At 33.8% G+C, this 21,943-nt stretch overlaps 2 protein-coding genes across 4 annotated transcripts; both read left to right on the top strand.

Moving 5' to 3' along the window:
* The first annotated feature begins 6 nt into the window (after window positions 1-6).
* Window positions 7-10,365, top strand: LOC117109518 (beta-galactosidase-1-like protein 2). 3 transcript variants are annotated; one of them, XM_033251892.1, is made up of 15 exons: window positions 7-27; window positions 561-653; window positions 785-866; window positions 966-1,030; window positions 1,120-1,207; window positions 2,135-2,278; window positions 2,481-2,573; window positions 3,442-3,548; window positions 5,684-5,770; window positions 6,568-6,670; window positions 7,102-7,189; window positions 7,888-8,005; window positions 8,292-8,408; window positions 9,108-9,228; window positions 9,505-10,365. In XM_033251892.1, exons 2-14 carry the CDS (start codon window positions 636-638, stop codon window positions 9,204-9,206), a joined length of 1,209 nt encoding a protein of 402 aa, XP_033107783.1. In that variant the 5' UTR covers window positions 7-27; window positions 561-635; the 3' UTR covers window positions 9,207-9,228; window positions 9,505-10,365. The 3 variants fall into 3 exon arrangements, with proteins under 3 accessions (XP_033107783.1, XP_033107782.1, XP_033107781.1); XM_033251891.1 differs by lacking the exon at window positions 8,292-8,408 and adding an exon at window positions 4,753-4,905; XM_033251890.1 differs by lacking the exons at window positions 7-27; window positions 561-653 and adding exons at window positions 474-526; window positions 4,753-4,905.
* Window positions 10,366-10,414: 49 nt separating this feature from the next.
* Window positions 10,415-20,441, top strand: LOC117109517 (beta-galactosidase-1-like protein 2). Its single transcript, XM_033251889.1, is given in 18 exon segments — window positions 10,415-11,269; window positions 11,706-11,774; window positions 13,275-13,370; window positions 14,275-14,383; window positions 14,471-14,563; window positions 14,688-14,769; window positions 15,125-15,189; window positions 15,569-15,656; window positions 15,869-16,012; window positions 16,233-16,325; window positions 16,518-16,624; window positions 16,978-17,130; window positions 17,687-17,773; window positions 18,048-18,150; window positions 18,256-18,343; window positions 18,499-18,616; window positions 19,469-19,585; window positions 20,038-20,441. Coding segments are annotated over 18 exon segments (2,022 nt in total). The 5' UTR covers window positions 10,415-10,958; the 3' UTR covers window positions 20,137-20,441.
* The last annotated feature ends 1,502 nt before the right edge of the window (window positions 20,442-21,943 follow it).

The raw sequence follows: 21,943 nt of genomic DNA, 5'->3' as shown, positions 1-21,943 counted from the left end.
CTACTGCCGCTCGTCACTCCATATCAGGTACACTGAAAATCATCAATCATGCAATATCCGTATTAAGCAATGAAAAAAAAAAACTAGAGCAGTCATTTCGTAGAGTGCATACCTCCATCCTGTGCCTGAATACAGTACCAACAATATGCAGGCCATGTATAATGGGCAAAACTGCAGCATACCCTCAATAAAGTAATAGGATCGTATTCAGGCACATTTTTTTGTTGAGTACTGCAGAATACCCTCAAGAAAGTACTGGAACTGCCCATCGTATTCAGGCACATTGTTTTCTTGAGTTCTGCCTGAATACGTACGTGAGTGATTCTATTATTTTCTTTTATGCTGGAGGGTAAAAAAATAGAATTTCTATGACTCTGACTTTGTCCTTTGATCTTTTCTTCCAAAAATTGAATTTTGTCTTTCTCTGATTAATATGTACCATTCTACTAAATTTTATGATGATCCATTTATTAGACAGACAGAAAGACAGACAGATAGCAGTGAATACGTAACCTCCTTGGTGTAGGTAATAACATATTATTGTCTTTTTAAACATCTAGTATTATCTTGGTGGTCCTATTATTGCATTTCAAATTGAGAACGAATATGGGCACTTTGAATCCGATGTCAATTACATGAATGCGATTAAAAAGGTACTGTAATCATTAAAAACATAATAAACATAATTGAAGATTATATCATTCCATATGACTTATTTCAAGAAACATGAAGTAAATTTTGTTTGTTCTTTTACTTTTTTTTTTTTGTCTTTGACATTTAAAAGATACTTTTAACCAGAGGAGTTAAGGAAAAGTTGTTGACTTCTGGTACAACCGGCTACCTCGAGGAAGGGTACATGCCTGGAGGTTAGTAAAAGTACAAACCTTAGTTCATGTGAGTATTTATTTGACTTATGTGAATATGTTTGCTAGACTAATTCCTTTTTTGTATTTTATTTTTCCAAGTTCTAATGACAGTGAATTTTTACAAGGAGGCTAACATGCATTTTGGAATACTAAGGAAATTACAGGTTAGTTATTTTGAGACAGAGAGAGAGAAGGAAAGAGAGAATGTTAATGTGGCTTAAAAACAGTGAGAATTGCCACTTTTATTTTTCAGGGGGATGATGTACCATTGATGGTGATGGAATATTGGCTAGGATGGTTTGACCACTGGAGTGAACAGCATCATATATTTCCCTGGAAAGGTATACAGTTTTCTTATAGATGACAAATAATTATCTGAGTGTACTGTACAGGAAGTTACACAGCAGGCTAAACTGTCCATAAGGTGGACGGCGTTGTCATACAACCATCATACCCCAAATCCAGCTCCACTCTTTGTGAGCTCTAGATCTAGGGTCGGCAACCTTTTACTCCTTAGGACTCATAATTTTTTGCCATAGCTTCCCACGACCCAAGACCTTTAGCTAATATCATAAATATGCCGTTCAAGATACAAAATATACGACCAATGTAATTCAGCAGAACCCTACAGTACTTTGGGACACCCCTATTTATGGGACCCCTATTCACGGGACACTTTTTCGTGAAATGATGAGAATTATATCTTTTAATACTATGGCCAACCCCTATTAAGCGGACACCACTATTAATGGGACGGGAACACTCTCTGGGTAGGCCAAATATTCAAATCTATACATATTCAACCCCTATTAAAGGGGACACTTAATTTTTTTTCATTGTACAGTATCGCAAAAACTAGAGCAGTCTCAAAATAAAAAATTTTTCAACTTATATTTTGACACCTTTTGAGCCAAAAACTTCACATGAATTAGTGTGAAAATCTGTATAGGTCAATCTTGTCAAATTTTGCCCCTAACCATGGGGATTTCTTTTTAGGATTCTGTATAATAACATGCACCCTAATTTTTGAGTCATCATTGTATTCATGCTACATGCATCCCATAGAAAGCTCAATATTGAACAAATTATTTAACTGTTTAAAATAGGAAACATAAAATGTTGCTTTATTTGGGCTGAGTCATGGCTGCTGGGGGCCTTTGACTCTCTGACTAGGGAATAAGCACCCCTGAACCCCTTTACAACTTGCACCACCATTGTTTAATTGCTGGTAAATTTATGATGAACAAAATTATTTGTTCTTCTGGTAGGGATCATTCTGGCTGTAAAAGAAGTCCTAGAGCTTGGAGCATCTATTAACTTCTACATGTTTCATGGTGGCACAACTTTTGGATTTTGGAATGGTGCCAACATAGTTAATCATCTAACATACCAACCAGTTGTTACAAGTTATGGTATGTATGCAATGGTACCTTTTGTCTATCAACTGAAGCTTACAATCATGTGTTTGAATAAAATTGAGTATTAAAACAATAGTACTCAAAAGAATGGAACATAAAATAGATACAAAAAACAAGTTTACAAAATGAACAGACACAAATCAAGTTTACAGATGCATGATTTCTTAATATTTGTTATGTTTGTTTGCCTTTTTAGATTACGATGCTCCCCTTTCTGAAGCTGGTGATGTCACTGATAAATATATCAAAATTAGAGCTTTATTGAAGGAAGAATCTCCCAAAGAAGCAGGTTAGCAATTCTTGTAATATCTTATAGGTATTTGTTCATACTATCGAATAATAAAATATACTTCTTACAAATTGTAGTGTAGTGTGGTACCTGTCTCTTATACACATCTAGATGTGTATAAGAGACAGGCTCTAGGAATACTCAGCTCATTTATTAATAGATCTTTTTTGGTCATTGATTAATAGATCTTTTTTGTATGGTCGGCCGTTAGGGCCAACATACGCTGCTGCTTCTATTATACTGCTGATTGGTCAATAGAACTTTTTAGGTCCACGTCACCGGTTTTAAACGGACGTGTAGGAATTTTTGTACACATAAACTAGAGGGGATTTCCAACAAACGTTCATGGCCCTTTTTAAAGTTGGAAACCAGGGTGGTCCATACACCAACAAAACAAAACAGCAAGGACTGTACATTACTGCCATTACCACTAATAGGACACATCGCATGGATGGCGTGATTGGTTAACAAAGTGTTCTAAGGAACCAAGGGAGTTCGAATTGCATCTTTGTATTCAATTTTTTTTTCAATTTTAAGACATTTTATTTTTTTAATTTTTCACACATTTTAATTTTGTACAAATGCACATTCTAATTATTGTTAATTGGGACCCCAGGGTGCCCCATACACCTACAAAACAAAACAGGGGTTTTAGCAAGGACATTCCATTACTGCCATTACCACTAATAGGACACGTACCATGGATGGCGCGATCGGTTAATGAAGTGTTCTAAGGAACACTTCAAAAGAATCTTTAGAGATTACGAGAACTTATTTTTAATAGTAATGTACATACATTATGCACACTGTTGATTACTATTTGTGTTATATTTATGAACCTATACCTTCTGTGTTTCACTATATTTAGTTCCTGGTAATTTGCCTAGTGTTCCTGTCTCTGTTGGTAAAATAGCATATGGAGAAGTTACTATCACTCATTTCATTACCTTAAAGGATATGCTACCTCTTCTTGGCGTGAGTACATAACATTTTGTTAATTTATACCAAATTTTGCAAATGATAACGTACACTCTAAGTTTGCATCCCAACAATCTGTTTGTCCCTTATATAATATAATATTATATTTTATAAGTCAATCGTGACGTCATCATTACAACTCCCAATGTTATTTCCCTATCCCCTACAGTCCAATAATTGTTCACATAGTGGGCGCTTGGCTTGAGTTTTTTAGGTTCGTGTGCAAACAAAATACCTAATATTTTTGTCACCGCGAAGATATCGCGCACCGCGATGAAAATTGAATTGTAATTGAAAATTACTTTTGTAAAACAAGGTTAACCTAGAACCCGAAGAAAGTTACTTCAAATTCAATATTAGTATGAACAATTAAGAAATTCCTTGAATCAATGAACCCTAATAAACTAAACAAACTGAACGTTAATAGGAATATTCTAGACCTATTTTAAAGATACAAGGTACAAACTTAGGTGTAGGCCTATGGCCAGTCTCCTACTGCTAGGCCGTAGCCTAGCATAGTTATGAAATCATCACACGATTTTTACGAGTCCTGACCGACCAAAAAGTCAGTGATTGTCTTCTCTCTTGAATGCTTTAAGAAATGTTTATTTATTTGACGAATGTCTATCAAAATAATTTTACAAACATGTTCTTACACAATACAAATTACAATAGTTATTCATTATATCCAAATACTGCCGATGTGTAGTTAAAGCGTACTGCAGGAGCACAAATCAGCATACACACAGCTAAATGTAAATACGCACACCGAATACTGATCATATCACAATGCAACCGATGACTGCTACAACAGTTGGTTATCAAAACTAACATTAAAAGACAGCAATTGACTTATAAAGCAAATAGTAAAGAATGCATCGTACACTAACGGAAAATTATTATACTTAGGTTAGATTTAATGCATTTAAAAATGTCCTTCGTGCTTTGCAGGCCTTCAGGAAATTTTTTCAAGCAAATTAAATTTAACTTCGTATAATAATTTTCCTATAGTGTACTATGCGGAGCTTTACTAATTGCTTTATATAATTTACATGTGTACTTTACCTGAATAAACCAACTATTGCAAATTTTTTCAAGCGAGACCCCTCTAAATGAAATGGTACCGTTAAATCTGGCATTCCATATGAAAAACTTTGCACATACATCCTCATTTCGTTTTTGTTTACTTTCGATTTTTTAGACGCCATTTAAATCGAAAAAAGTCATGCCGATGGAGATGTTACCAATAAACAATAACGGTGGCCAAGGGTACGGCTACATACTCTATAGGACAAAGGTCACAGGAGCAGCCAGTGAAGTAAATTTTGTTCAGCTACCACATGATAGGGCTCAGGTGTGATGATATTCATTAATCAATCATTAAATTTATTTGATAATGTTAAAATAATTTTTAAAATAGCGTAATTTATGCTGGTACAAGGATAAGTATGATTCATATTTTTATGCATAAGCAACAAGACTGAATACACTTAGTATATAATTAATTCCGTAAATTCTGACCTGATGGCGAGTTGGATGGCCGAGAGGTTAAGGCAGGGGTACCACAACCTACACCCATAATATCGGCTCTGGTTCGATGGCACGCACGCCTATGGTTCTGGTGGTGGAACAAGCTTCTCAGATAAGGAGTAAAAACCATAGACCCATCAGTGTACACAATTTGGCTTATGTGCACTTTAAAAGAACCCAGTACATCTTTCGTGACGAGTGGGGATTACCCCAGTGTACTGGTCCATACAGCCCCCTGTTGTGGAGGCGAGAGTAGCTGGTACCGGTTTACCGGCTAGCTCAGGCATGAAGGGACCCTTAGAGAAGAAGCAAGTTTACTGTACGAGCTAGTCCACACCTCGAGCGCTTTGAGACTTCAGTATAAAACGCTATATAAACTACATTACATTACTACATTATATTACTACATTACATTACTACACTACATTAGTACATTGTACTTTTCTGAGTCTAACAAAAGGAAAAAACATGAAATGTTCTTAAAACAGTAATTTTCAATCTGTATTATTGATTTTGATGGTGTTTATATTTGGAAAAATTTGGAGTGCATCAAATTACCTGCAGCTCCATGTCTACTATTATCTCTTTCTCTTTTGAATTAGGTCTTTTTTGATGGCCACCCAGCAGGAGTCATATCAAGATCAAAGGTCAACCCTGTCAAACTTCTGAACCTAGAAGAAGTGAAGAAGGTACTCTACACTGTCTAACCCCCATAACAGACTTATTACTCATATTGTGTAGAAGATCATATATGTATATATTTGCCCTGTGAAAATTATTGTCACTTATAAGGCAATGATTAAGTATGCTATTGGCAGTGCTTGGCTCATATCTATACTACTAAAATAACATTTTGTGTTTTTCTCTGTCCACCAAATATCTCCAAAAGTATTTCAAGTACAATTATGATTTTCACATATGTTTTAGCTACCACCAATGGGACAAATGTCCACCATATTAGGACTCAATTTTGTTATCCTACATGTGTTTTTTTTTTGGCAAAATTAACACATTTTGTTGCTGATTACTTTTAAATCTCATAACTGTCGTGACGTCAATTTGCCACGCACCCGGTCTAGTATGCATGTTACAAGTCCAACGTAAACACATTCATAGCCATACATAATCAGAGACAATACCACAACACCGCTTTCAAACAATGAACACTTCGGAGTAAACACGTTATTACTGCATATGTTGCATTTTCACATTGAAGAAGGTACTGTACTCCAATGTATTAACAAAATGCACAATTCCTCACAAGGACTATTGGGCAGAGACACTTACGAAAAAAATTATTTACAAAGAGAAAAGAAAAAAATAATGACAATGTAACTAGTACACCCTCAATGATTGCCTCCTCAACTTCCCACAACATTTAACTATGCCTCACCAACTTTTCACGCTCATTTAACACCATGTGGAGCACGGGTATATACTAGTGCCTAATAATGAATAATAATTATTTGTGCTAATTTTACATCAGGAAATAAAGGAGTTGAAGTCTGAAGATGTCATTATGCTCGATATTCTTGTGGAAAATCAAGGAAGAATTAGTGCTAAGAAAGACATGATTTCTGACAGAAAAGGTAGGACTTTTCCGATGATGTTTTGCATCAGTAGTATTAGGAATGACAATCTTGCCCTACCTGACATGTGGTCATACTAAATGCTCAGTACTTTCCCAAATACTTGCGAAAAAAAATCTCACAAGAGATTCGGGTGGGAATCAAACCCACGACCTTCAGATAACTATCCTGGTGTCTTTACCAAAAATCTTGAAAGTGGTTCAGGTGGAAATTGAATCCATGACTTCCAGATAACTAGCCTTGTGGAGTGGCTAGTATTTAATACAATTCTCAAGTAGCAGCGGGTACTGCAATGTTATTCCGCAGTTAGGGATAGTTGAGTTTTTCCTATTCTCATCTCAAAACTATAATTTACTTAGGACTATCATAAACCAACTTATATTTGTTGATAAAGTTTTGAAAAATATATTCTATCATTTCTGTACTTTTAGGATTACTACATGATGTAGAAGTGAATGGAAAGGTACAGACAGACTGGTTAATTTATCCCTTGGAATTTAAAAAGCCTTTTATTGACGAGTAAGTAACGTTGGAATAGTGATTCCTCGTAATTGTATTTTAAATTTTTTAGCTCTGATAAGGAGCTCTAGAAAAACTGGGCTGATTGATTAGTAGATCTTTTTTAGTTCTACTGCCTCTTTTATACTGCCCTCATGAGGCTGATTGATTAATAGATCTTTTTTAGCTCTACTGCCTCTATTATACTGCCCTCATGAGAAGCTCTAGAAACACTCGGCTGATTGATTAATAGTTGATTGATTTTAATAGATCTTTTTTAGCTCTACTGCCTCACTGGAGCTTTCGAGATTACGAGAAATTGTTTAAATTTCAATTCAAGGGGAGTCCACCAGAACAGAAAACAATCAAGTCATTATTTATAGACAGTCATGAAAACATCATAGCGCAGTTGGTTATTAAAATTTGTGAGAAACAGTCATGTGTTTGCTGTACCATGGAGATCTATGCATCAATGGTTCCATTCCATCACACAGCTACAGATGTTTTGTAAAATGTTCAACTTGGATTATATGCAAAAGAGCTGTGAATTGTCTTGCAGTTCCCTGACAAATTTACAACAAGGTGAACACTACAATGTGGATGCGGAAAGTCCACAGGGCCCCAACTCATATTACATTTTCTAGTTCTATCAGCCAAAGTACACCAAAAAATAAATCAGTCAAGCATTACTTGCTACTTATAAATCTTGTCTTTTACAGAGTGATGGCAGCAGACAAATGGCAGGATATGAGACCTGAGATCAAAGTGCCAGCACTTTATAAAGGATCCTTTGAAATACCAAATAGGACACCTAAGGACACATTCCTGAGCATGGAGGTAGGTGCAGGATGTAAATACAAACAATTCATTTGAAAAATTTCTTAACCAAAAAAAAAAGATAAAGCATTGAGTCATCAATAGGTGGAACTCACCCTTACCATTAATTTCAAAGCACATTAAAGGATGCTTACTTTGATGACCATATTTATCAGAAAGGGTTAGGGTGAGAAATGGGATTGTACACCAAGTTTTGATGACCACAAAATTAGTGCAATAGTGAAAGTATATATAACTTAACATGCAACACATTGCAAAATAACAGGTGTCTTTTTATCTGCTATAGGGCTGGAATAAAGGCATTGTGTTTATAAACGCCTTCAATATCGGAAGGTACTGGAGAATAGGACCCCAAAGAACCTACTACATTCCAGGGCCACTGTTAAAGGCAGGCAGAAATGAGGTAACATTTGAATAAAGATGAAATTCAATTTGTAGAGAAACACTCCTTTTACATACTTAAATTCACTGCAAGTAAATTTAAGGGTCTTAGGCAGAGTTTAGAAACTGTAATATTTATGCATCTATTCATTGGCAAGAAAAATATTTTCTCCTTTTAATTAACAATTGATTGATAGCTAATAACTTGAATATACCATATATATTCGCGTATAAGACAAGGCTTAAAATAGCAAATTATGATTGAAAAACAGGGGGGGTCATCTTATATGCACAACACACCATGAAGGGCAGCAAAAAGTATGAATTCCGATGGTGAAACGGGACTCGTCGTCAATTCAATATACAGTTCATATTGTCAGTGAGTAAGTGAGCGGTACCCCATGTACAATACAATTTTGTACAGTAAAAATGTCTAGAGTATTTAGAACCAATCATAATAGAGATTTTGTTAGCTATATTTACATGGTGTGTGAAAGTTACAAATTTCCTAAATGGCCGACATGAAAAAAAATCATCCAAAAGTCTTCACAAACTCAGGAATCTTGTACGCAGGTCGACTTATACACAGGTATATACTGTACAAAGTAACAAATTCAATTATTTAATTTTCATGTTTATATCTCAAACAGTATATGTTTAATGTAATTATTGTTATGTTATCATGTTACAAATATAATAGTTTCATAAATACCATTTTCAGATTGTTATTTTTGAGCAGCATCAAAGTGCTGAGAAGGTTAGCTTTGTGGATAAACATGACCTCAGCCCAACGGTACGCAGAGGTGAATGGAACTTCTAAGGCAGTTGAAGTACTAGAGCAGGTAGGCAGGTACCAGTAGAATGGACTACAATTCCAACATCTTCTCAACACAAAAAATAAAATCAAGAATGAAAGACAGTCAGTATAAGATTGATTCTTTATTATTATAAAATTCAAATGATAAAAGCAGAGAAAAGGTGTAATGGTCCTATATTTGGACCTCACATGAGAGCAGCTTAGCTCAGTCGGCTAAACTGATGACAGCCAACCGTGTGTACGCAGAACCGTTGAGATCTTAATCCCCAGTAAAATATCCATCGCTCTCCTTGTGTTTCAGATGGAGGGCTGCACCGTCTTTCAGATGAGACGTTTAAACAGTTGGTCCTAGTGTGCAATACGAGCCGTTTGAAAGGAAAAGAGTTGGGAATCGTCTCCCGGTGTACTGCATAATCACCGCCAGAAGAACCTACATGGCTTTTGTGGGATACCCTGGTGTTTACATTGCCGAATATATTTGCAAATTGACAGGAAAAGAAAAGAGAAGTAGGACTAGACGCGACAAATGTAAGAACAGGAAAGTTGGAAAGATACTGTCCAGGGAGCTCTCATCTGTCCAGGAGAGATTTCCATATTTTGAAATTTACATAAGAAGAAAATGTGAGTCCATTCTGCAGCTCAAATCATGCCGACTGCAATCCCAGGATTTATTGGATTATTGGCTTGCCAAGAAAAATTCACATGATATTGTTTTAAAAGATGAATGAAAACCAAGGGAATGCTTATTTAAATTAGGAGGGGCGTTTATACAAACGGGATGCTTATTCGTTGAGTACGGTATACAGTATTTTGTTGGAATTCCACCAAATACAAATAATGCCACCAAAACAAGATATAAATCATATGAAAGTGTATATTTTACTCTTTCTACATTAAATGTTATAAGTATAAATTTTAATTTTTTTTTCACATTTTGAGTCCTTTAATTTCCTTGCTATTAACTTTCAAGATATATTCAATAAACAGAACATTAATAAAATATTGTTCTTTCTTGATTTTAATATATTGCAGTGGTATTTATTTCATTAACCTTACATATTTAGGATTTATATAAGTGATTTTTACCTAGATCATTGGATAGGCCTACAGAATTAATCATGTACAATATCCTCTCGCTCCGTGGAAAGTGACGTATCTAGGAGTTTTGAAATGGTAGGGGGTGGGTGGGTGATGGGGGCACGAAGGTAAAGTTGAGGGATACTTTACCTTAAAAAGGTAATATGAGGTGATTTTAAGTACTTGAGCAGGATTGACTATCCCTGATTTGTATTTCTAGTGTGCGTAATAATATTTTATATTATTTTCTTTTTATTAAATTAAGAAGGTAGCACTTTCTCAGCTCAAAGTCGTCATCAATTACAGTGCCCTCTAGAGCAGGAATGCGCAAAACTTTTCAATGAATTCTACTTTTGTTTATTCAAGGACAAATTTTGTTTACCATGTATGCATACAGGCTAATATCTCTCAAATCAGATTTTATTATGCTTAAATTTGCATTAACTATTATAGTTATAAATTACTGTTGATACACAGCAATACAGTATGAAAATTTTTACCATCTGCTTGATGTGTGACCATGATTTGGACAATTGACCTTTTAAAACACAATCGAGAGGAGCTGCATCACAAATCACGAGTGTGAGACCGGAGGGAAGATATTGTTAAAGTTGTACTTCCTAGTCTACAATACTTACCTTAGAATTAAAAAGCATGTAGGTTAACCCAGCTTAAATTATGTCAAGGGTTTCACTTCGTCCTGTACACATAATCAGATGGTTGGTTTTGGCCCTACTGATCTTAGGCTTCCTATTTTGGCTTTGGGAGCGAAGGGAGTTCCACATCGAGGAGGCAAAACTCTTGGCTGGTCTGATTGTAAGAAAAGAGATTGAACCACCATCCCTAAGAAATGTAGGGAGACAGTTCACTATTGATGGCAAAAATGTACTGCTTCTGGGTGGCAGCCTGCATTATTTCAGGGTCGTACCCGAGTATTGGAAGGACAGGATGATAAAAATGAAAGCTTGTGGTCTGAACACAATAACAACGTAAGTATAGACCTAAATAATTTTTAGCTGTTGTGGAGAAGGAATTTTATGTTAAGTCAAGTATAGTAAGACCCTGGACCACTCAATTGGATGGTCTCACTAACACCCATATTGAATTAGCTGTTGTGACACGCATGAATCACTGGTGGATCCACAAATGGAGGATCTCGACCACCACAGCATCTGTAGATGAAAATAGCACTCTCAGACTTAAAATTTGATTATAATTTTCTTTGTTTCTCCATTTTTTTTTATTTTGAAAAATGTTGTTAGTTGGGTGGAGGGGGTGGGGGAGAGATTTCACCACTGTGAGTGAATCCTCCACATCCCCAATATAAGTTACAAAAATTAGACCGGTACTAAATCACTGTATCTGTAAATTCAGTGTACTGTATTGTACATCCTTTTGCCAATTTGATCTTTTTTCCATTCCTAGGTACATTCCCTGGAATATGCATGAAGAGGTGAAAGGTGAATTTGAATTTTCTGGAATGCTAGATATTGTGTAAGTTATAAATTATGCCACATTTATTGTCATCGTTTTTCCAGGCTCTTTCTTTGGGCTTGTGTTGGAATTCCATGATGTACATTCACTGAACATCAACAACATTCGTAATTTCACCACCCACAAGTATAAAAAATGTTGTGAGTGCAGCAGAAAAATAATACAAATAGGGCATTGTTGTTGAGTGTAATATAGAAGTTGAAATTGCAGATTAATAGAATTATGACAGACAAGTATATTTTTAAAATATATTTGTTTTTTTATAATCATGTGCCTCAGTGGTAGAATACTAGCTCTCAAATAATACTTGCTAAGGACACAGAAAATATTATTAGATTATCACTCTTTAAAAAAAAAGTGATGGTTGTGGGAGGTTTTTTTTATTTATCACTTTTTTTTTGCTTTTGTTTTAATCGACTGTTTTTATTTGGCAAAAATATTTTAAATATTTTATAAAAACTGGTTTAATTTTATTTGTTTTTTTTTAAGAAAATGTATTTCCAGTCACAAAATTGCATAGTTTTTTAATGCTGTTGAAATTAGTGATGTGGCAAAACAATTTTGTTTTTATTTCCACATCAAGATTTTCCAATTTTTTGATGCCGACAGGAGTGATAATCTAACAATTTTTCCTATGTGCACTAAAATGCACCACGGGGCCATCATATTCTTAAGTGATACAAAGATGTTTGTATACAATATTATACAATTTATTATGAAATTACAATTGACATTTAAGATAAATTGGATTTTCTTAGATTTTATATTATGTGACCTTGTATATTTATTTTATTCAATAATACAAAATATACAGTATATTATACAGTATTTTTATTGTGAATTTCCAATTAACATTTTAAATAAATTATTTGTTAATTTTTTTGTGTCCGTTTCCCTGCATTTGCATGACTGTTGTCATGCCGTGACCTGGGCTTTATGCCATATCTTTTGTTAACCAATACTTTTTCAATGAAGAATGATTTGAGAGATAATGGTATTGTAATTGTATAGATATTATAATACCTACCTTTGTCAATAGCTATAAACAAATGGTTAGTCAGCTGTAATATAGCTGGACAGTTGCCTTCTAAAAGTTAAATTGTTGCTAATTATGTATTTTACAGAATGAGAAGAGCATTGTTTTTTCTCCCTGTCTCCAGAATGGATTATATGTAGTTATGAATTTAACATGTTCTAGCTAGAACAAAATCTTAAAATGAAAGATAATGACAAACTTTTTTCCAGAATTTTTTGTTTGACATTTAATATCGTGAATAAAACGTTTTGAAATATTTTATTTGATTGAACAATACTAAATATATATTTTGATTCATGATTGTGGTGATTGTAAGGATAATAATTATGAAATATGATAATAATAATGAATATGTATTTTAATTTTATTTTGTGTTTATATTTTTGAATTTATTTAAAACTGTCATTCCTTAAACATCTTTACCTTTCTATTTCCTAATGTTTTTAAGATTTCTTGTGTTTTAGTGCTTTTCTACGGCTTGCAATGGAGTTGGACTTCTATGTCATCCTAAGACCTGGTCCCTACATCTGTGCTGAATTGGATTTTGGTGGGTTACCAAGGTATGTGAAGATTTTAATTTATCCTGTATATTCAGTGAACTTCCTGGCTAATCACCACAAAATTGTGAGTATACACAGTAATGAAAACAATATAATAAATAATAATAATTTTAATTGCAATTATAAATAATTTTTAGTAATTTACATATTTATTGTAAATATAGCAATATTAATTATAATCATAGCAATAAATAATAATAATAATTTTTTTATATCTTGTGATTTTATTGTATTGATTATATTTTTGATGTTTTTTGCAATTTTCGCCTGTAAGTGGGAACGAAGAGTTCCTGTTGGACGATTGTTATAAAATAAAATAAATAATAAAAGTAACAGGTTGACCATAATTTATGATAATAATAATAATAATATTAATAATAATAATATAATAATAATAATAATATGTTAAACTTATACAGCGCTTGATGCCAACAAGGCCTTTAAGAGCATCGCATTATTACCCCCTGGGGGTTATTGGATCAAGCACATATGTAACACATACTCAACTCCCTGGGAAGAATTCCATAATGTTGCAGCTGTAATCAGCGCATTTTATGTTTGAACCTACCAGGTACCCACTTGTACTCCTGGGTGGAGAGAGACAACCTTAGGTAAAGTGCCTTGCCTAAGGACACAAGTGAAAATGTACAGCGAGGGATTGAACCACCAACTTCAAAGTTACGAAGCAGAACCGCAACTAATGTGCCACACCGTGCTGAATTTATGGGCTCACTATATTCTACAAAGTAGTAATATCTACATACATGTCAATGGTGAATTGATAGATGATAGACACATATTTTTTTTAAATAAATATTTCTTCCTTTTATAGTAATCCTTCGAACAATAAAATCTTTATAATTATGCATTTTTAAATTTAATTATAAATTAATTTCTTATTCAGCTGGCTTTTACACGATCCAGATATGAAAATTAGGTCAACATATCCCTTGTTTGTAGACGCTGTTGAGCGGTACTTTGACAGCCTACTGCCTCTAGTCACCCCATACCAGGTACAGTTAAAATCATCGATCAAACGATAATATCCTTATGCAATGAAAACAAAAAACCAAAATATTATTGTGTTTTTGAAAATCTAGTATCATCTTGGTGGGCCTGTCATTGCATTTCAAGTTGAGAATGAATATGGGCACTTTGGATCCGATGTCAATTACATGAACGCAATTAAGGAGGTATAGTAATCATTAAAAACCTAATTAAGCATGGTTCTAAATAATAATTAATTACATATTTTCAGACTCATTTCAAACGAGGTTTTTAGTTTGTTCTTTTACTCTTGTTTTTGACATTTGAAAGATACTATTAACCAGAGGAGTTAAGGAGATGTTGTTGACTTCTGTTACAAGTGGTCGCCTCAAGCAAGGGTACATGCCTGGAGGTTAGTAAATGTACAATCTCCGGTTGAAGTTGTTTGCCAACCTTGAATTTGAGGTTTCAATCACTTGCTGTGTATTTGACTTGTGTCCATGAGCAAGGGACTTTAACTGCATACTCCACCTAGGAGTATAAATGGTTATCTGGTGGAGTTGCCTGCTTCTGTGCGGATTACAGCAGCAACACTTCAGCATGTGGACCCAATGATCTGGGACAGAAGTACATTGTTTTCTCATAGGAGGGTGCTATATAAATATCTGATTTAAATCAAAATAAAAAGTGTCAGTATTTATGCTGTGTTTATGTGAATATGCTTGCTAGACTAATTCGTTTTCTGTTTCTCATTTTTCATTTTCAAGTTCTAATGACAGTAAATTTTGAGAAGGATGCAAACAGGCATTTTGGAATGGTTAGGAAACTACAGGTGAGGTTTTTTTGTGAAAGAACCTTGGTATGGCTTTAATGTAAGTTGGTATAGCCTTAATAGAAATGAGTGTGCCCTATAATAGTTTGTGTAAGTGTGGCCAATGGAAGTGAGGACGGCTACACTGTAGTAAGGCACAAAGGAATAACATACCTTGATGGAAGAGTAAGATTACATAACTGTAACCTCAATTGAGGTTGAGTGGGACTAAACCACAGGAATGCAAGTTACCTTTACAGAGAGATTATAGACCACAGGAGTGTAACTGGTTGCTAGACCAAATTTTGGGAGTATATGAGACTAGACTGCTGTATAACTTGGTTTATATGGAAACAATTGACTCCATATTTTGAGAGTGTTTCCCCATTCCATTTTTCAGGGTGATGATGTGCCATTGATGGTGATGGAATTTTGGCCAGGGTAGTTTGACCACTGGAGTGAAAAGCATCATATATATCCCTCAAAAGGTATACAATATAATAGACCACTTGTCTTATAGATGACAAGTCATTAGCAGTGGAGCTGTATAGTAAATTACACAGCAGGCTAAGCTGTCCATAAGGATTTTAACAATTTTTAACAGATGCTAGCTATGTCAAGGGGCAAACCCCCTCTACAACTAGTACCACCATTGTTTTCCGGGTAAATTTCAAATCATAAAATTTTGTTCTTCTGGTAGGTCTCGTAACGGCTGTAAAGGAAGTCATAAAGCTTCAAGCATCTATTAACTTCTACATGTTTCACGGTGGCACAACCTTTGGATTTTGGAATGGTGCCAACATAGTTAATCATCGAACATATCAACCAGATGTTACAAGCTATGGTATGTATGCAGTGGTTAAGCTTTTGTCTTTCAACTAAAGTTTAAGATCATGGGTTTGAATATGAAGAAAACTGGGTCTTAAAACAATAGAACACAAAAGACTTAATGAATGGAACATAAATGAGACATACAAAACAATGTTCAAAGTTTTCAAAATGAACAAATGTTAAATAAAGTTACATATTTATGATTTCTTTATATTTTTTAAATATGTTTTTAGATTATGATGCTCCTCTTTCTGAAGCTGGGGATGCCACTGAAAAGTATTTCAAGATTAAAGCCCTTTTGAAGGAGCAAACACCTAAAGGAGTTGGTAAGCAATTCTTTTAATATCTTATAGTATTTGCTACTTATAAAATGATAAAATATATTTCCTTCTTACAAATTTTAGTTTATTTTTTACTATTACTTCTTTTAAGTTATATATAAATCATATGTATGCACATGGTCTGTTTTCATTATTCATGAACGTGATATGTATGGTGATCATATTTTTTATATCTAGTTCCTGGTCGTTTGCCCAACATTCCTGTGTCTCTTGGTAAAATAGCATATGGAGAAGTTACTATCACTCATTTCATTACTTTGGAGGACATGCTACCTCTTCTTGGCGTGAGAACATAATATTCCTTTATTTTACACTTAGTTTTGCAAATGATAATGTAGACAATAAGTTTGCATCCTAATTGGAACAATATGTTTGTCCCTTAAATTTTTATTCAACTATTTCATAGTGCATCAAGTAGGATAATAGAAATATCAATGTGTTTAAATAATATGTTAACTATATCTAATATTATATAATATAATTTAAATGTGTACTTAACCTGGATAAACCAACTATTGCCAATTTCCTAAAGTGTATACACCTTATAAAGTAAATGGAACAGTCAAATCTGGCATTTCATATAATAAACATTGCACATACATCCTCATTATTTTTCGTTTTACTTTCAATTTTTCAGACAACTTTTAAATCTAAAAAAGTCATGCCGATGGAGATGTTACCAATAAATAATAATGGCGGTCAAGGATACGGCTACATACTCTATAGGACAAAGGTCACAGGAGCAGCCAGTGAACTAGATTTTGTTCAGCTACCTCAAGATAGAGCTCAGGTCGGATAAATTCATTAATCAACCAATGCATTTAAATAGAATAATTAATACTGGTACAAGAAAAGTATGATTTCTTAATTATATTTTTACGCATAGGCAACAAAACTGAATGTTTATTCTTAAAAATTATACTTTATTTAAGAAACCATTAGGATGTGCACTAAGTTTAAGTACAAATAGTATGCATGTCACTCCAATAATTGACAGGCCATTTTATTCAATGTTTCGCTTTTATTTAAGCATCAAGGAATTGAATACATATAATACAAAGAGAAATTTTCTGGTAACTTGTACTGTAAGATTTCTGGTAACTTGTACTGTATATAATTTTCTCTCTTTTTATTATGTGTATTATTCCTGATAATGCTTTAAATAAAAGCAAAACGTTGAATAAAATAGCTTTGTCAATTTTTGGAGTGAAATTTTTACTATTTGTACTTTATTTAAGTCTAACAAAATGAACAAAACCTGAAAGCAATAATTATCTGTAGCTATGGTTACTATTCCTTTATAAATTAGGTCTTGGTTACTATTGCCTCTTTCTTGTTTAAATTAGGTCTTTTTTGGTGGCCACCCAGCAGGGGTCATATCAAGATCAAAGGTCAACCCTGTCAAACTTCTGAACCTGGAAGAAGTGAAGAAGGTACTGTGCAACTACACTGCCTAACCCTCATGTTTAGACTTAAGCAGAGGATTATGTGTATATGTTTGCCCTGTGAAAAGATTGTCACTTATAAGACAGTGATTAAGATCACTATTGGCAATCCTTGGCTCATTGGCTAATTAGGAATAATGATAATGATAATAATAATAATAATAATAATAATAATAATAATAATAATAACAATAATAAAAAATAATAATAATAATTAATAATAATAATAATGAATAATTTTGTTTTTCTCATTTGGCTTCAGGAAATAAATGAGTTGAAATCTGATGACATCGTTACACTTGATATTCTTGTGGAAAATCAAGGAAGACTTAGTGCTAAGAAAGACATGATTTCTGAAAGGAAAGGTAGGACTAGTTGAGCTATAATTCACTTAGGATTGCTATAAACCAACTTGTATTTTTCAATAAAATTTTGAAAGATAATATTCTACCATTTATGTACTTATATAGGATTACTAGAGGATGTAGAAGTGAATGGAAAGGTAGAGACAGACTGGTTAATTTATCCCTTGGAATTTAAGAAGCCATTCATGGAAGGGTGAGTAGGCCTACTCTATATTGAAGGCATTTTTTTTCAATTAAGTTTGATTAATAATTATCAATTGTGTTTACTAGTTGCTCAGCCAGAACCAAGTTGAGTTATTTTTACTGTTTGATTTTACTTTGCAACTCCTCAGTCATTCTTTTTCACAGAGTGATGGCAGCAGACAGATGGCAGGTTATGAGGCCTGGGATCAAAGTACCGGCACTTTATAAAGGATCCTTTGAAATACCATATAGGACACCAAAGGACACATTCTTGAGCATGGAGGTAGGTGCAGGATGTATATAGTATCTATCCATTTGAAAAATTTCTTAACCAATAAACTGAGATGAAGCATTGAATCTTCCATATGAAAAACTCACCCTTGCCAATAATTCCGAAGCACAATGAAGAGCTGTTATTTTTTAAGGAAAAGTTTACCGATTTTATATAATTTGAAAACTGATTTACCATACACAGTAATACATAATATCCCATTTTTGAAATTACAAATTTCGTGTGCGTTTGTTACGTATACACTCAAAACCAAATTGGTGATTGCTCCATCCACGTTTAGCGACAGACCATTGTAATGCATAGGCTTAAGATGATTCTAGACAAGTTCTTTGTATTATTACTATCTTTGTATATAAAAATAATATTGAATGGGCCTGGTAGGAAAAGAAGTAAATGTAGACCTAGATGTCCTGGTACGTCATCGCCAATTTGGTTTAGAGCATCTACGTGATGAATGCGCACAAGATTCATAATTTCTAGAATGGGATATTATGCAACTGTGCTAAATCTGTTCTCAAATTATAGAAAGTCGATAAACTTCTCCTTTCAGAATCATACATTCTTAATTAAAGGGTGGGATGAGATATGGGATTGTGCTCCAAGATTTGATGACATGCTTAGTATATTATTAGTAAATAATAAAATTATACATAACTTCATATATATATATATATATATATTTTAACTATTTTCTACAACCACTTTCTGAAATTATGTATTTATCCAAATGATGTATTTTCGTTTGTAAATTGAATTAAATGAAATAGAACTTAACAGGCAATGCAGTTCTTAGAATAAGCATTGCGCTAAATATAACTAACCTGCTACTCTTATCTTGTATAGGGCTGGGATAAAGGCATTGTATTTATAAACAGCTTCAACATTGGAAGGTATTGGAGAATAGGACCACAAAAAACCTACTATGTTCCAGGACCACTGTTGAAGGCAGGCAGAAATGAGGTAATATTTGGATAAGATTAAATTCTATGTGTGGAGAAACACTCTTTTTACATTTCATAAATTCAATTTAAGCAGAGGCAGATCCAGAATTTTTCAAAAGGGTGGGGGCGTGGGGCACACAACACTTTCAGAATAGATATGCGAGTAGCATTTATTTTAATACATAACACTGATATGCATTGAAATTGTAAAATTTAGTGGCGAAACGGGGAGGCACGTGCCCCGTACTGGATCCACACCTGTTAAGGATTTTGAATGTAGAAACTGTATTATTTATGCATCATCTAGACATTGGAGAGGAAAATATTGTTTGTAATTTGTAATTGAAAGTCACAGTAATAAGTCAATCATTTATTGTTCATGCTTATAAATTCAACAGTATCTTTAATATATATATTGTTACCTTTCATGTTACCAATTCAACTAATTTTATATACCTGTACCGTTTTCAGATTGTTATTTTTGAGCAGCATCAAAGTGCTGAGAAGGTTACTTTTGTAGGTAAACCTGATCTCGGCCCAACGGTACGCAGAGATACGTGGAACCTATAAGGCAGTTGAATTGTAACAGTATAGGAAGGCACTGGTAGAATAGACTATTCCACAAATTTGTCAACTCATTGGGAGTAATCTCCACAAATTTAAACTGAAATCATTTATTCGTCCTTAAAAATGAAAATGCATTTTAAAGTGACAGAACTGTGTGGAATATGGGCCATGTGCACGGAAAAGAGTAGGGGATTATTGTCTCCCGGTGTACCGCACATAGAAGGGAGCACTTCGATTGCACGACGACGGTAGGACGTAGAACGTAATGACGTCACTAAAAGTCATCTGCGCATGCGAGAACGTTAAGGTCACCTTGTCGAGTAGATTCTGGAACGCAATTTGGCCAAATCTACGTACGCAGAGAACGTAGGTCGCCAGGTAGGACGGTCACACATGAGTGATTCCGTTCTAGCGTCGCGTCGTCGCACAAATCGAAAGCTCCCTCATCACCACCAGAAGGACACCACTTGAAATAAGTCTTCGGACTTTCTTGGCTTATCCTTGGTGTTTACACCAAATAGATACAATCTAATCAATTCTAAGAGGTATTGTGGGCTGTAATTAGCATCAACATGTATAGAGGCTTGCCTCAAGGCCTTAAATTCTTATAAGTTAAACATAAATCATATTTTCTGAATTTGCAGATTTTTATACAGTAATGTATTCTATTTTAAAAAGATATGATTTGTCTTTAATATCAACTTTACAATGAAGAAACTATTTATGCATATATGCTGTCCGTGTTGAAGGCCATCTGTTTCGGCCGCGAACCAGTTCGGCCGCGATGTATTTATCACCCAAAAAATCAGGAAATTATACAAGTTTTGCAGTGTCCTATCTAATATACATATATACACTATACTTACTAAATAAATTACCTTATCAGAGTTACCAGTAAGGATTTTAAGTTTGTTAAACTTGAAATTATGCTTGTCCCTTGTATTATTGTTATGCCTGGCATAGGTTTCCCTTTGCAAAATGGCATAAATAGAACATGTTGTTCGGCTTTCTCACAGTGTTTTGAGTCAATACACATATTTATTATATTATAATTATCAGTATTAGGATAGGCCTATTGAATATTGCTTCAATGAATCGAATTGACTTAAAACATACAATACAAAAATGCATTCCATACATCGTGGCCGAACTTGTTCGTATTTTTGCATTGTATCTTTTCTACATAAAGTTCTCCATAATATGTTGCCTTCCTGTCTTGTAAATATGTGTTAAGACTGTATAAGTAATTAAATTTTAGGCATAGCATTAGAATGGAATAAACTTAGCTTAGATACACAAAATGCTGCAATACTTAGTTCATTTACGCATAAGATTAATACATTATTTTGATCTATTTTTATAATTTTATTAAATTTCTGTAATTTTTTTTTTCTTGTATTTATGTGCACAGGCCTAGGGAAGAACAACCCTGTGTTGATCTAGCTGGGCCTCTGTGGATAAATAAATAAAAATTAATTTAATTTAATTAAATTTTAAAAATGATAACAATGGCACATTGTGTGGTTAAATGATACGGGTCTGTGTATAGTATACTATAGTTTGCTTTACTTGTAAAATAAGAATTTTAATGAGTTTTTTTGGATTTTAATTAATTTTTTAAAATATTTTATATTCTCATTAGTGCCAACATTAAATTTACAGTTCATTGTTTAGCACCATGTAGTTAATGGTACGGGTCCGTCTACAGTAGAGTACTATCTTTTGATTGAAATTAAAACGAATATTCTGGATCATACCTCATTTTGATTTTATAGTTTATATTTTTACTGGTAATGTCATCGTTAATTCC

The sequence above is a fragment of the Anneissia japonica genome, unplaced genomic scaffold, assembly GCF_011630105.1.
Source record: "Anneissia japonica isolate Jap-2015-1 unplaced genomic scaffold, ASM1163010v1 scaffold3867_len840240_cov202, whole genome shotgun sequence".
Classification (NCBI taxonomy): Eukaryota; Metazoa; Echinodermata; class Crinoidea; order Comatulida; family Comatulidae; genus Anneissia; species Anneissia japonica.
Note: the sequence above shows the minus strand (reverse complement) of the source record. Positions and strands in the feature narration are given on the sequence as shown.

What these genes read in the sequence shown, in the direction of transcription:
- LOC117109518 (XM_033251890.1), top strand. An exon ending in TACCACATGATAGGGCTCAG is followed by an intron (nt 4,906 to 5,683) that starts GTGTGATGATAT and finishes CTTTTGAATTAG; the next exon opens with GTCTTTTTTGATGGCCACCC. An exon ending in ACCTAGAAGAAGTGAAGAAG is followed by an intron (nt 5,771 to 6,567) that starts GTACTCTACACT and finishes ATTTTACATCAG; the next exon opens with GAAATAAAGGAGTTGAAGTC.